Source organism: Manacus candei, unplaced genomic scaffold (genome assembly GCF_025592945.1).
Source record: "Manacus candei isolate 608988 ecotype Guabito, Panama unplaced genomic scaffold, ASM2559294v1 h1tg000015l, whole genome shotgun sequence".
Classification (NCBI taxonomy): Eukaryota; Metazoa; Chordata; class Aves; order Passeriformes; family Pipridae; genus Manacus; species Manacus candei.
In genome coordinates this window covers 25,332,866-25,348,011 of record NW_026138063.1, presented here as the reverse complement: position 1 = coordinate 25,348,011, position 15,146 = coordinate 25,332,866, and the positions used below count along the sequence as shown (strand labels likewise).

The 15,146-nt window shown below is 42.3% G+C and overlaps 1 protein-coding gene across 3 annotated transcripts in view; it reads right to left on the bottom strand.

Moving 5' to 3' along the window:
• Positions 1-15,146, bottom strand: part of YEATS2 (YEATS domain containing 2) — a 48,490-nt gene continuing 33,344 nt past the window's right edge. The window contains exons 22-32 of one of the 3 annotated variants that reach the window (XR_007903562.1): positions 13,869-14,000; positions 13,526-13,624; positions 12,396-12,507; positions 11,107-11,180; positions 10,002-10,081; positions 8,893-9,094; positions 7,414-7,640; positions 6,211-6,285; positions 4,731-4,804; positions 3,358-3,664; positions 1-2,476 (exon numbers count right to left, since the gene is read on the bottom strand). Coding sequence is in view for 2 of the 3 variants with exons in the window: in XM_051781540.1 (XP_051637500.1) it covers positions 3,556-3,664; positions 4,731-4,804; positions 6,211-6,285; positions 7,414-7,640; positions 8,893-9,094; positions 10,002-10,081; positions 11,107-11,180; positions 12,396-12,507; positions 13,526-13,624; positions 13,869-14,000 (1,184 nt within the window). In the remaining variant the exon portion in view is untranslated. Of the gene's footprint in view, positions 3,665-4,730; positions 4,805-6,210; positions 6,286-7,413; positions 7,641-8,892; positions 9,095-10,001; positions 10,082-11,106; positions 11,181-12,395; positions 12,508-13,525; positions 13,625-13,868; positions 14,001-15,146 lie in introns of all 3 variants that reach the window. The other 2 variants (XM_051781540.1, XM_051781539.1) reach the window with 2 other exon arrangements.

Below are 15,146 nucleotides of genomic sequence, written 5' to 3'. Positions count from 1 at the left end.
AAGACAAATTAGAATTGTGCTAGGGCACAGCTAATAAAAGAATTTATTGTAAACATACGTATCTTACACAATTATACAGTATAATACAGATAACATGAAGGATTTAAACACTCAGCATTACAAATAGGGGTAATATTTGTAAAGAGATCTTTAACTTGTATCCAGACTCTTTCAAAAGCCAGAGAAATACACCATAACATTTCAACACACCGAATGTAGCATTCCACAAACACCTGAACAGGTGTGTGAAATTCCACAATCTCTACCTCATCTCCAAGCAATTCCCACAGGAACTTCTCACCAACAAATTTTTCTCCCACCACTATTGAAAATGCAAAGAACTTGTTGCAAACGTTTCCTACCTGTGAAGGACTAAACAAATTTGTCATTTCCTATCTGCTATTTATTTTTCTTCAGCAAACTTTATATACTATTCATATGCATCTCCTAGGAGAATAACCTGTGGTTGCTCAGAAATGTAGCAACAGATCTCCTGTGCAAGAACCCCATTAAGAATGAGGAGTCATTACCTGCCTGCTTCAGAGCCAGGTGCAGGACTCATTCTGAAATTCCATTCCTCACAGACAAGCAGGACACAGGCAAAGAAGCCACAATTTGCAAACAGATGCCCAAAGACAAGCTCCTGCATCCTCAAAAGTTGCTCTGGGCATATCACAATCCCAGAAACTAAGCCCACAAGAGACAGGGGCTGGAAATGTGTGTGTCACAGAATCATAGAATATGCTGAGTTGGAAGGGACCCATCAGGATCATCAAGTCCAACTCCCGGCCCTGTGCAGGACACCCCAAGAGTCATACCATGTGCCTGACAGGCGCTGTCCAAACGCTTCTTGAACTCAGGCAGGCTTGGTGCTGCGACCACTTCCCTGGGGAGTCTGTTCAGTGCCCAACCACCAGGTGAAGAACCTTTTCCTGAGATCCAACTTAATCTTCCCCCAACTCAGCTTCGTGCCATTTCCTTGAGTTCTGTCACTGGTCACAAAAAACATCAATACCTGCCCCTCTGCTTCCCCTCATGAGGATGTTGTAACTGCAATGAGGTTTCCCCTCAGTCTCCTTCAGCCTGAACAAACCAAGTGCCCTCAGCTGCTCCTCATAAGGCTTCTCCTCCAGACCCCTTCACCATTCTCGTGGCTTCCCTTGGACGCTCTCTCATAGCTTAATGTCTTTTTTATATTGTGCTGCCCAAAACTGCATACCCTACTCAAGGTCATTGCAGATCATAGCACAACTGAGTTTGCCCAAAAGGCTGTTCCCACACAACCTGCAGGCTGTCCTGACAGTGACAGATCTTGAAAATGCCCTTCTCTTTTCTTTTGATGCACTAAAAGAAGCACACAGGGATGCCTGTAAGTACAGGGGCTTGGAAATCACTACAGCCTACAAAGCATGGGGCCTGCAGTTCCCCAGCTACTGGGATTCCTCTCTACTCCACACTGAGCTGAAACATAATCACCACTGCTCGACTCCGTCACACTGACCTCTGCTGATAAACTCATGTCAGGGCTAAGCTGTGCCCTTTCCTTTCGCAGGCAATCCTGCACTCAGCTCACCCGAACAAGCCAGGATTAGCTTTTGAATCCAGAGCATCTGTAACGTCCTTCCCAGGGGGCATTTAAGTCCTTCTTTGAATGCTGTTTGGATTTCATCCATTGGTCCCATTTCCTGGATTCAAGGGTCAGGTTTTGCCACTCTTACATTGAAGAGAACTACAGCTCCCTGTTAGCTGTGATGAACTGAGAGGGGCTTTCCTGCAGACCCTAGTTTTATTTATGGAGAAGACAGGCAGGATGCCATCTGAGGTACACAGTGCTTTCTTCAGTTTAACAACTGCATTAAACCTGGGCTACTCTTCTTCAAAGCCTGAAGCCACCCTGAAGCCACGCTTTAACTGAACCATTTTTCACAGTTTGTGCACACTACTGGAGTTACCATCATCTGTCTTCTACCCAAAAAAAGCACCAAAAGATAACATTTTGAAGATTTCTGTTCCTACCCCAGGCCAGGAAAGATAACTGTAGCTTAATGTTTATAAAAGGCTTTGTATTGTCAAAGCACGGCACCAACAAGAGCGAGGCCTCAGTACACCCCTATGAGGTAGGTATCCTGCTCCCCATGATCAGAGATGGGAAAACTGAGGCACAGAGTGATTAAATCAAAGGCCATGCAGCAGATCAGAGACCCAGCTGAGATCAGCACATTGGAGGTTCTGGCTGTTTGACCCATGCTCCACCCACACAACAGCACTGCCACACAAAACAAGCACGCTGAAAGCATGACAGTCCCACAGGAGTCCCACCAGCTTCACACTGGCTTATTCACACTACCAGCAAGCCCCCATGAGGCAGGACAAAGGGGTGGTGGATGTGAGGTGGTCAGGATGTTGTCAGCGAAGCCTTCTCCAGCGAGGTGTTGATAGCCAGGCTGCAGACATGTCTCCCTCACCAGTGATGTTCCTGAGACAGGTAAGTGCTGGGGTTAGTAGCAGAATTTCTTCCTGCAGTCAAGACATCAGAGGATCTCCCCACAAGCAGCAAATCTCTGACTTTTTCGTCCTATCAGGCTTGTAGAACAGAACTTAATCCAAAGTAGTGCTGCTCCCACAGCACTTCAGTCTAAGCTGATCATTAATGAACACTGCCAAAACATTAAGACTTGTACAACACAGCTGGTCACCTGCCCTCCAGCACACTCCAAACCTTCTGACAGCCTGGGGAGGCACTTGCTGGGCAAGCAAAGTGTTTCAGCCAGTCCAAGCCCACAAACACTGAATGCTGTCCTTGCTCCTTCCCTTCCCATGCAGGACAAGTGGTCAGTCAAATCTTCTCAGGCCTGACCGTGGTTTGCTCATCTTGACTGAGAATGTGCCAGTCTACCCTTTCTGAGGTGACTAAGAAAAGCAGCATCTGACACATCCTCTAGAGTGGTAAGGAATTTGGTGAGGTGACACTTAGCTGAGAAAGCTACTGATCAGCCTACCCAGCTGTGTTCTCCGTCACACACATCATGCTCGGGCAGGACTGGCAGAATTTTTGCAGCCATCAGCTTTCTGCTCCCTGACATCCAAACCTACCCCATCCATCCACTCAAATGACCCACCTTTAAAAGCTGCCTTAGACTTTTCTCACACTCAGAGTGCCAAAGCAAGTGCCCTGCCCACTGCATGGAGAAACCAACTCGCATGTAGACTGCATCAAAAAGCATAATTTTTATCTTAAAACCCAGTTCAATCTCATCAATAGAACTGTCTCAGAGGAACCAGGCCTGTGGAGCCTCTCACAGCTAGCAACTCGATGCAAACTGACAATGTTTGTTCAGCCACTGAACACACACTTACCAAGTAAACACTGACATTTAACAACTTGATTTGGAACAGAGCATCATTTTGTTGCATTAAGGTGCATCTTTAATTGGAGGTAACAATCTAGTAGCCCAACGTTATAAATGTATATAAGTGTTCTACAGAAATACTGGATTTGTCAACCCAACTTCAGTCATAAATCCACCTTTCCTGTAGCATCTTCTCTGCTCTATTTCATTGTTCCTCATTTAGTATCTTCATATGTTTGTTTGTGAGGAAGTCAAGAAAGGGAATATTACAGATGGCTTTGTGAATATTCATCACTGTGATCTCTCTTGGAGTCCTGCAGGGAATGCATCAGAGATGCTATTATAATACATAAAAAAGCACGTGTCCATAAAGCAGCAAGCCAATAAAATTTACCAATGTGGGGGGAGGGGGGAATAAAAATATCAATCAAAAAAATTATATGAGAGCAGGTCTTAGAGCAACACGGGAAAAGCATTAAAATGTCACAGCACAAAAAAAGCCACTCTCAAGACTGAGGGAAACCTCTTGGGTACCGAGACAGGAATATCAAGTGCTGAAATATTAATTCTTGACCTTCTATAGCACAGAAGTTGTGTATGTATTTCTACATAACACATACACATACGTTTTATGTATATTGTATAAACATTTACACATTGCATACAAGTGAATATTTAAACTAAGCATTTTCTCATAGTGTTATTTTTTAATCAATTTCAAGCTATCCCAAATCATTCTGCTGAACAGAAATCAAAATGTGGCCTAACCATAAGATATTAGAAAAGATTCTTTACTCTGAGGGTGGTGAGGCAATGGAACAGGTTGCCCAGAGAAAGTTGTGGATTCCCCATCCCTGGAAGTGTTCAAGGCCAGGTTGGATGGGGCTCTGAGTGGGAGGCGTTCCTGCCCATGGCAGGAGTTAGAACGAAATGATCTTTAAAGTCCCTTCCAACCCAAACCATTCTATGATTCTATAAAAATCACTCAATATCTGAGCCAGAGAAGTGTATATCAGTAAAATACAGAGATTATTTAGGTTAAGTTCTGACAGGCCATAGCTAAGTTGTCTACACAGTAACCTGAGATGGACAAGAGTTAGCAGGTCCTTCCAACATGGCTCTGTAGAAACAGGTCATCTGCCTTTGGGTGTGGCAACGCCAGAGAATCCTGCTCCAGTCTTTGATGTTGTTTATGTTTCCATCCTTTGCCACTATGGAGCCAGGAGATGACGAACCCCCTTATAAGGCTTGGATCTTCCCAGAATATAGTCCACAAATTCCCTCACTCTCATGGTCTGAGCCCCACACTGACTAAATGTCTCAAGCCATTCAAGCCCTCAGTGCTGGTGTAAGTGGTCCCACAGAACCAAGCTGCTGTACCTGTTGTGAGGAGCCGTCTGATACGCCACAGCCAGCGCCTGCCGCAGGATATCACTCATGAGCTGTTCAGTGGCCTGCGAGAGGAGACAACATTAGGAGACAGCATTACAAAAAGAGTCAGGAAACTTGCTATTTGCTCGAGTATCAGTGTCAGAGCAGCAGAAATTTTAGCTTACTTCAAACCTCAATCAATCAGCACAGGGCAGCTCAAAATGCCCAAGTGAGTTCTATTATTTAAGACGTGTATATTTAACAAAAAGAAAGAGACCAATAGACACCCAGGGCTTAGACTGTAACTGCCCAGCCTGGTTTCCTTCTGGACCTGCAGAGCAGTAAGTGCACAGCAGGATGGATCCAATGTTCCAGAGCCTGTGTTTCAAAGAGCATTTCAGGGCCCTTCCTCTCACACACCAGAGCTGGTTTTGTACATGGCAGATTGTAGATATTCTCCTGGGAACTGATACATGCTTGCCAACTACTCCTCGTGGTCAAGACACTGCCTCAGAAACCTTCTAGTCTGGGCAGCAAGAAGTCAGCAGGTGTATGCCCAACACTTGGCTTAACCAAGGTTCAGTCAAAAGTAATTAAGGCTCTTGTCTTTCTGTGCTGTGTCAAGACTGGAGCAGAGATTTCTGGGATATTCAGTCAGGAAAACTGGCATAACTCTACAATTGTAATGGAGCAACCTGATGGTTACAATCTGTGTCTACAAATGGATGTATCTCTATCAGAATTTAACTATGCTAAGTAACAGGGAGCACAGCACAGGCATGCACAGGAGTGCATGTGCCACCTGGAACCAATTAGCTTTTTAAAAACTCACCTTCTAATAAGCAGCAGTCTGTAAAAAGAACCCCCAAAATCATCTTTGGCATGAAATACAGCAGAGTGCTGCTAGAAATAATCTGTGTTAGCCTTCAGTCCAAACCCAAGAACTCCAGCTCCATGCTGTTCCAAGCTGGTACAAAACCATTTCTCTGTTCTTCCAAAAGCAATTATGATAGAGGAATGGTTTCTCACACAAGGCAGAATTGTTACTGTCTGCAGGAATTCAGCAGTTTCCCAGCAGAGACAACACAAGCAAAACACCCGAAAAAGTATTTAGGGAAAAATAGCTAACTTTGTATAAAATAATCAAGTCTTACACAACTCTGGCAGATTCACCCCCAGTTATGAAGGGAAGGACAAAGTAAGAGGTATTTTCAAAATTACAGAATGAGTCAGTATCCTAGTGGCAGTGAGAATCTGCAAATCACCGTTCTGTGTCCAAGTCAACAAATCAGTTAGAAAGCTGGAAACACTCACAAAAGTGTATGACTCTTTGGGCAGATTTATACCTGCCCATATGTGTAGAAAGACAGACATCAGACCCTGATCTCCTAATTTGATAAACGCATATTAATAAAAATATTCAATTTTTTTCCTAATTCCCGAGTTAATACAATTACATTTAAGTCCTTATTGTGAAATAATTTCTTACCTTTAAAATCATATCTTCTATTACTGATGCATAAACATTCTTTTGTACCTCAGCAGGTTGAAAAGAAATCCCTATCTATAAAATATGAGAGGAAAAAAAAATTAGTACATCAAATAACACAACTCACGCTGTACTACCAATTTGATGAGATTAACAGGGAAAAAAAATATTACAAAGGGTAGTTAAAAAAGAAGCAGACACTGCAGAACTTCCAAGCAATATAATCTCAGGTTTCATTTAAAAAAAAATCTGGGGAAAATTAGTACAGCCTGCAGAAATGTCTCTAAAAGTCAGAAGAAACAAAAGCAGGTTTTAATGTTTGTTTCAGAAAGTTCACACAAAATCCAGGCTGCGTTGGGTATATTTGGATTGAGAACAGTAGCTCTATTTTAAAACTGTACATATATTCAATCCATCTACTCATCATCTTCCCTGCACCCAACTATGGCAACTGAAACCACTTTGAACAGTACTCCTGGCACAAAAGTTCCACATCAAAAGAGTGTTTCATCCCTCAGTCCCACTCTCATTGTGTCTGTGCCTTTGTCACCTCTGTCGCAAGAGTCTGGATACACTGCAGAGCCAAAGCTTTGTCCCTTGATGTCAGCATGTGAGGTGGAGACAGAGATCCTTTCTTTCTCCCACAGCTGCTGCACGCAAACCGCTCCTGCTGCTCCGTCTCTGCTGGTACAATGGTGAGCACTCTTTCCTACAAGCCAAGCCAGTCTTCTCTCTCTCCTCCCTGCTGCGGTGACAGAACACCTCCCTCTCCCTTTCTTTTGCCCTGATTTGAATGGGAGGAAGCACAATCCAAGCACTCGAGAAGTTTGCTGTGGCCTTATCTTTATCACAACCCCTTCTCAGGAGTTGCTATTAAACAGCACTGGTCCAAGAAACAAGTCCAAATCTTTCACAGGAAAAATTCAGTGCTAGTGCTCCTCATTCCTCATTTATCCTTGCTTTTAGCCTTCCAAGATGATTTTTTTTCTGTACTACGCCTTGCAATACAGCCAGCTGGTACACTTCCCTTTCTCCTGCCAGCAGTGGCAGCTGAGTGTCATGAGTCAGAAGGTCCAATTTTTCCAGGGCATTTATAAAAACTTTCATTAAAAAATCCAGAGATGAAAAAAAGGCAACTAAATAAATGCAAGACCACAATTAGCTTAACAACAGTTCCAATTAGCTTTATGAGTCACTTATTACCTTCTCAGCAGTGTCCCTCACGAACTCCGATGCAGGCAAGGAAGCCATGTAGAACTTAATCTCTTCTTGTTTCTCCTCCTGTTCTTTCTTAATGTTTATTTTTAATGGCTCGCTAAAGTTGAGAATATCTACTTCCTCTTCGTGTTCTGGTTCTTGTTTCAGAAATTGCTGTAGTTCCTCTACTTTTCGGCACAGCTCCTCACCACTGCTGTAAGATGAAGGGCATTCTGAAAAAGAAGCAATCAATTAAACACATGGTAGATTATGAAAAGCTGTTTATAAACAGATGCACACTCAAAACATGGTAAGAAATTAAGGTAATTGCAAGTTATTTTTGTAGTTCCTACCAAGCACAAAGATGCACAGAAATGTAAACAGTCACTGAGAGCGTTCTAATTATATCTTTATGACACTTGTGGTCCTCTCTCCCTCATGTGCTCCTACACCAATCAAGAAGGCTGCATTTCAAACAAAACCAGGCTAATGTCAGTCTCCCAGACTTTCTCACAGAAGCTTTTTGGCAGCTGGCAAACCAGTCTGATGCTCTTCAATTTGCTTGGAGAGGTGAAGTTTCTACTATGCAGGTATCATGCAACACCAAATCATCTTTCACATTCATGATTTTTGAGAAAAAAAATCAGAAGACATTCACAGTGGAACGACAAAAGGGCAACTTCAAAGACAAAGAAAAATCTAGTGATTTAGAAGGTAGATATTAGCCTTCCTTTCCACCTTCAACAACTGCAATGCAGGGCCAGATTTCGCAAAGTGTAATCCATTCCATACACTTCTGTGAAATACCTAAAATCCCTGAATGATCAGAACAGAAAAACATTCAGCTTTGGGAGAGGGATTAGCTGAAGGTGAAACGAGAGAGCTTAACTGTGAAGAATGGATGAAATTAAAGATGTACGTTTAATACATACTAAAATGAACTGTGGAGTCCCAGAGTTATGTCTACTGGAATAATGTAGCAGCTGTAATACAAAGTGGGATGCTTCACATAAGCCAATTCACCTCACTAACCCACACTGAGCTCCACACTGTCACTGCCAGGTTTGGGGTTTTTGTTTTGTAGCTGAACTCATTCATACTGTTTTCACAGTAAGTCTTAACAGAGGTTAAAGCTTGCCCAAGGGCAGAAATGTCATTACTCCCTATGTTTACTTTGTGTATCCATTTATAAAAGATTATATTTGTGGAGCAAGAATCATCTTTCATGAGACTTATCCACTCTGGGCCTCCACAGGACCCAAAGCACAATAAAACCCAAGAGGCCCCAGAAAAACATCAGGACTAACATGGGCAAGGGACAGCCTCACTTGTAGGTCTGCCCTTACAATCTCCAACTTCGGTTATTCTGGAGCAAACCGAGTTCAGAACAAAGCAGCAGCACAGGTGTGCACATACACACAATCTCAAGGCATTTAATAAACAGTGTCTTTGGCAGAAAGGAGCCTCCTGTCCCTCCACACTCACCTGGCTCACTGTCTATCTGTGTCAGCACGTCTTCAATCGAGTCCTCGTCGTTCCGCAAGGTCTCAGGGTCCGGTGGAGTGTAGCCATGGCATCGACACCAGTGCACCACATGCTTTGTTTTCAGAGGGGTAATATTGTGAAACCTGGGATGCCTCTCTACAATTTCCTGTAGGATCTTTCTCACTGTCATTGCTCGCTGCCACTGTGACAAACCGAAGGGAAAGCTCATCACGCTGGCTAAAACATTTAAGGTTAGCCTACAGCCCAGAACAATAATCCAGGTTGCAAGGAGAAAAAAGGAACATGATTTTCTCAGAAGTCAGAATGACTTCTGACAGGTCATTTAAACTTTGCTTTATCATCCAAAGTAAGTCTCAAGAAAAGGGACATGCACTTACAGGGCCCTAGACAAATTTGTCTTGACTTGAAATGTCTCATCTCCCAAGTAACACCTAAGATGGCATAGTGCAAGAAATCCACTAGAGCAAATATGCTTCTTAAAATCTGATTTAACTCTGCAATCATTGGCAACAGCAAAAGATCTAACCAATGTTAACATCTTCCCTGTAAAACCACACAAGATGACAAAGTTATAAAGAAATAGGGAGAAGCATAACCACAATACAAACAGGTCCAGGTTAACTGAAATATTTATCTTTGGTGAACTGACAATCTACTTCAGCACTAGCATTGTTTACAGCAAATCCCTCAATTCTCTTCCTACAGAAAGCAGGCACAATCCCATAAAAAGGCAGACAAAGTTTTATAAAATTCCCATGACTGTAATATGCCACAGAGGAGTGATGAGGATAAAGTTGATAAACAGGACAATTGGCAAAAAATTCGAGTTTTAAAATGTTTCAAAACCATCTGATTTTGAGTAACCCAAAAAATAACCTTCAGAATCCCTTCTGCTTGAGAAAGCCTCTGAACAATAAACAGGATCACTACCTGAACATAAGTCAGTGCCTCTTGCCATAAGGAATGCTGTCATTTAAAAGAACAGACTGATTCAGAAAACAAATCAGCCAACAAGAAGGCAGGCTCCATAATTCAGAAATCTGTCTTGTATTCCTAATGATTGCTTATGAAACACAGGAGAGGATTACCTCGGCTGCCCTCCTCTTCCCAATATTCCAGCTGTAATACTGTTCCACTGAACTGGCACAAAAAGAGCTTACGTCCTCACCTAAAAAACATGAAGTCAAAAACTGAATAAGGTTTTAGTAAGCAAGATGGATTCTGGGTTTGATGTTATTTAGCAGAAAGGAAAGGGAAATGTGTATCATGCTCACAGGCTCAATGACTAACTAATTCTTACAAATACTGTGCTTTCTCCAAGAGGGACTGACACTGTGGTGTTTGGATGCAAAACCAGCATCCGTCTTGGTCATACACAGAAACACCTGTGGCTGTGGGCTGTTCTTCATTCAAAAACTGTATGATGTAGACCTGTAAGTCTGTCTTACTAATCAAAATCTCTTCCTTTGGAAAACTTTTTTTCCCCTCCAAACAAATTACAACGTAAAAATAAAACAAGAGTGAAAAGGTTTTCTGGGAAAAGCATGAGAGCTGTATGTAATGGAAGCTTTACTGTGCCTCCCACTCCTACTCTGCTGCCTGTGCTTGAGAGGGTCTGTCCTACCCAGCCTCTAGGACCATGTGTTCAAAGTGCATTAGTTAGCAGAGAAAGCTGATACATTTTTCAGCTAAGTTCATGAGCAAGAGGTGTGAAATAATAAAGTACCATATACAAATAAAATGTTTCTCTCCAGATCACCACCTATTGTTTAGAAAAAAACAAAACCCCCAATAACAAACACATTACAGTGTTGACCTATGTTATTGTACTTGTAAGCATTCTAAAATCCTGGCATTATATTTAAAAAAATAAAAAAAAAAAAAAAAGAAAAAGCACATCCATTAAGGACAAACCAGGGAAAAGAAGACCTACTTGCAGCCATTATATGAAGAAATACAACCTATTTGTAACCAAAAACCAGATGTAAGTTATTAACGGTTGATAACAACGTATTTGGCTTTACTGGAAGAACCTAATTCTAAGCATCTTTAGAACAACCCCTGGAGAGAGCTCTCTGGGAGGATGGCTTCATTTCATTTCACCTTTTAATAACTTCTGTGGCTACAGAGTATGCAAGGCATTCTGTTGATACACTGAAAATAAGAAGCAAAGTCTTTTCATTTACTGCTTACTTTTTTCAGCAATTAAGGGGACCTTCTTCACTATTGCTGTTAAAAGCTGCTGGATGTTCTCCAAATATTCTATGCTGCAAGGGATAAAAAGAATCACAATGAAGACTGTTGGAAGCAATGAATCAGCTGCAAAATGTTTCAAAATCACTGCATGGTTTAAAGTCTTTAGCCCCAAGGCATCACAAATAGCAGTATGAGGGTAAACTGTTATGCCCCAATCCAGGGAAGGTATTTCAAACAGCCCCTCCTCTTGCCAAAAAGTGTCCACATCTGAAGCTACATTTTCAAGCTGAAGAGCCTGAAGATAGGCTTGGAAGAAATCCCTGCATCAAGTGCAAGCTGCAACACTACTTTAAGGGATAAGATGCACCTACCAGTGCAGGCTGTCCCAGCAGGAACACGGGATACTTCATGGGACACTTCATACTTACAGGAGTTTACTTTACCAGACTTACTCTATTTAACTGTCAGGAGCTGTATTTTCCAACAGCTATTTTTTAACTAAGATAATTTCCAGTGTGTAGTGACTTAAGATTTATTCCTCTCTCCTACACGTACTCTCCATCAGGGTAATGTCTGCAGGGATATGTTGGGATTACAAAACTTTTCAAAACACGGAGACAGGAAAGTCAGCCACTGGAGGAATCAAGAGCAGAAGAAACATCCTACACACTGCAGGAAATACGCAAAGAAAATTCTGAAGACTGAGTTCTGGCAAAAGAAACACTAATAAGCACTTGCAAGAGCATCACAAACAAGGCACCAGATTTCACAGCATCCAGTGAATAAATACTCATTATTATTTAATTCCAATTCTGAAGCAAGGCAGACCTCATGCTAAGTAATTACAGAAGTACATGACCTTAACAAGACCAGAGAGACCAGAAGACAGAGTTCTATTTATTTCAGATGCCCCTTTTTTGACCTGCATGTCACTGGGCAGTTCAACCTTACTAAGGACACACAGTAGCAATGGGAATTATCATCCAGAGGATGATAAAGAGGTTTTAGCAGCTTGTGATTCTAGCAGAGCCCAAACCAACTGCAAATACTCATTTTTTCCCCTTTCGTGAGCCTTACACAGAAATCCATTTACAAAGAAAATATTGCAACACTGTCTGAACCAAATGCCACCCAACAGGTTAGCACTGTTACAGCAGTGTATGGGATAGAAGATTTTATGACGTATTTCTAAGTCAAAAGTAACACACTGTATGCATCCCTAGAACCATCTCCATTCCCCTGGTATTTGAAAGATCAGAAATCCTTATAGAGAAACGAACAATTACTTGATAACGTAATTCCCAAGTTCAGAGTTCTCTTCTGTTTTCACTGCTGCTTGGCTTTCTTGGGTACCCACAGAACTGCAGTTCTGTCCAGTTGAATCAGGCTCCATCTTAACTTCAAAGAAACAGAACACATTTGAAGACAAAAAGTACCAGCCAGCTTGATAAACAGTGTCTTGTGAGACTCCAGGAAGACTAAAGGTCTTACATAACATCACTTTCTTTGTTGTTTGCATCCCGATTGCGAAGCATGAACAAATTTGACCTTCAATTCTCCTGAAAGAGAGCCACCATAACATGTTCCTCCCCCTCCCCCAAATCTCAACATGCTCACATCTCATCCTTTTAAGAAAATCTGCATGACCAATTGCTGCTGTTTTGCATATGACTGCCTGATCTAAACTGAACTGCTGCAAATGTACTTGGCCATTTTGTAAACAAAGAGCTGGATAGAAAGGTACTAAGTTTTAACCAGAAGTGACATCTCAAAGCAATAACTTTTTTGAAGACATCACTGATTCTGACATCTGAACTTTCTCACGTCTGGGACAGAACTCTGGCGAGACAGAAGCAGGAGAGAGACGTCCCCAACCCAGAACATCCAGACAGTCTGGTCATGCTCCTGGGATGGACTGACACAGGACAGTTCTGCATGAACTGGACTCAGCAGTGTCTCAGCTCTGCCCCACGCTTTATTCTGGGAGGTACTGAAAGTACATCTTCCCCCTCTGTGCACACAGACACATGCTGTCTGTATCTAGTACTGCTGGAGAGCAACCTCCAGCACCGCCCACCACAGTCACTGTCTGAGGAACGCAGTCACTGTGACTGAACGCTTGCTGCTCTATGCAGTTCTGCAAATACGGACTGAAACTACAAGTGTTCAAGGTACTCATGGTAGCTTTCTAGGACATCCCCATTTCTCTCCGTACTTGTCTATGCTTTGGCATTTGTTGAGGGGGAAATCAGTGTGATTTCCTAGTCCCCAGGTGCCATTTTAACTTGATTTAAACCCTATTAACAGTGGAAATAAAGGAACCCACAGTCAGAGTCTACTTTCATAGTCAGGCCACTTGCATAAAGCAGCACCAGCTTATTTCTACTACTTATCTTACTGAGAAATTCCTTGTTACCTTTAGTGATGGATACTGTAGAGGGACTAGGGGCAGTCATACTTGCTGCTGTAACAGCTGAAACTGCTGAAACTTTGCTGGTAGAAAGTGACTGTAAAACTGGAGATGAAAAGAAAAACAAGGGGGCAACAAAGAAGAAAAAAAAATCAAATTTCATGCACTTTGACAAATAACCATGTTCAGAAGCAACACAATGTTTTTGCAGCACAAAGTTTAGGGATGAATTCCTTGCTACATTTTCTTCTATCTCTACTTCGGACCATGTGTTCCAACAGTGACCAAGTGCTCTTCTGTGTCAAAGGGGATTTTCAAACACCATCTGTCATCCTCCTCTGCCCTTTACCTTTGTTCATAGGCATGAGTATTGTCTGAACACCTCCAGAAGCTGTGTTTACACCGAGCTGTTTAAGCTGGCTGGGAACTGTCAGAACAGCCTGCTGTGGACTAGACTGATTTGAGTGGATTTTTAGCAACCCTGCAAGAAGAACGGAAGACAAAATGTTAAATAAAACACACCAGTTAGTTTATCTCCAGCTACTTCTCTCCCTTTCTGCTTGAGCCAGGATGGCATGTAAACGAGCACTGCCATCCTCTTAACAAGCCACAGTTCTGTGAACTGTCAGGACAAGTTTTTACTGACACAAATGATGGCTGAAACACTGGAGTGCTGCACCAGTGTGCACAGTATTACATGATGCACAGCACTCTGACAGTTGTAAAGCAAGTCTCCTAATTGCCTAAGGAATCTTAAGCAAAACTGATGTAACACAAACCTTTCCACTGAAGCAGGCTCAGCACAGAGTAAAACACTCTTGTCAGAACCAGACCTTGTGCTCAAGGGTCTGGTAAGCCAGTGAACTACAGCTCTGTTGTACTCACACAGCCACTCCCATGGAGGTGTCCCAGTGTTGCAGCATCCACTGCAGTCAGCAGGGCACAATCAACCGTGTTCCAACAAAGTGACAAGCCCAAGGCTGCTGTGCAGCAAGTCTCATGAAGGATGTACCTGAACTGAGTGTTCTGTGTCTTTCTCTAACATGCACTGAATACATCCACAAGGATGGCTTATCAGGTTAGGAAGTACATTAAAGTGGGGACTGAACTAAATCCCTGATTTAAGTCAAGGCCAAAAGAACAAGTAGAACATCCAGATATTAACAGCATTATCAATGGCAGCACTTGGTAACTGTTGGTGGAAATCAGCACAGCTCCAAGTGGTGCCACAGTCCCAACACCTGTCAGCTCTCTCTCCTCCACAATGTGTCATCTCCTTGTGATGACATCCCAAGCCACTACAGCCAACATTAACTCTGTGATTTGGGTCTATGCCCATCCTTTTTACTGGTAAACCAGCTATTTTCCATGTAATTGTATTCAATCTATAGCTAACTTTTCTTCAGATTGTGGAAGTTCATAGCTTTTTATTTTAAAACATTAACAATAATGGATTCCTCAGCTTCATGATGGCAATTTTATACTCATGTTTTGTTTTGAGATAAAGTTCCTTTCTCTTTATATTTTTTTATTATTGTTTAAGAAACATAGCTGCCTTCCAAGTACTAGATATGCAAGGTCTGGTGAAGATGTCTCCTGGTTTTAAAAGATGCCCAGCACTGGTAAG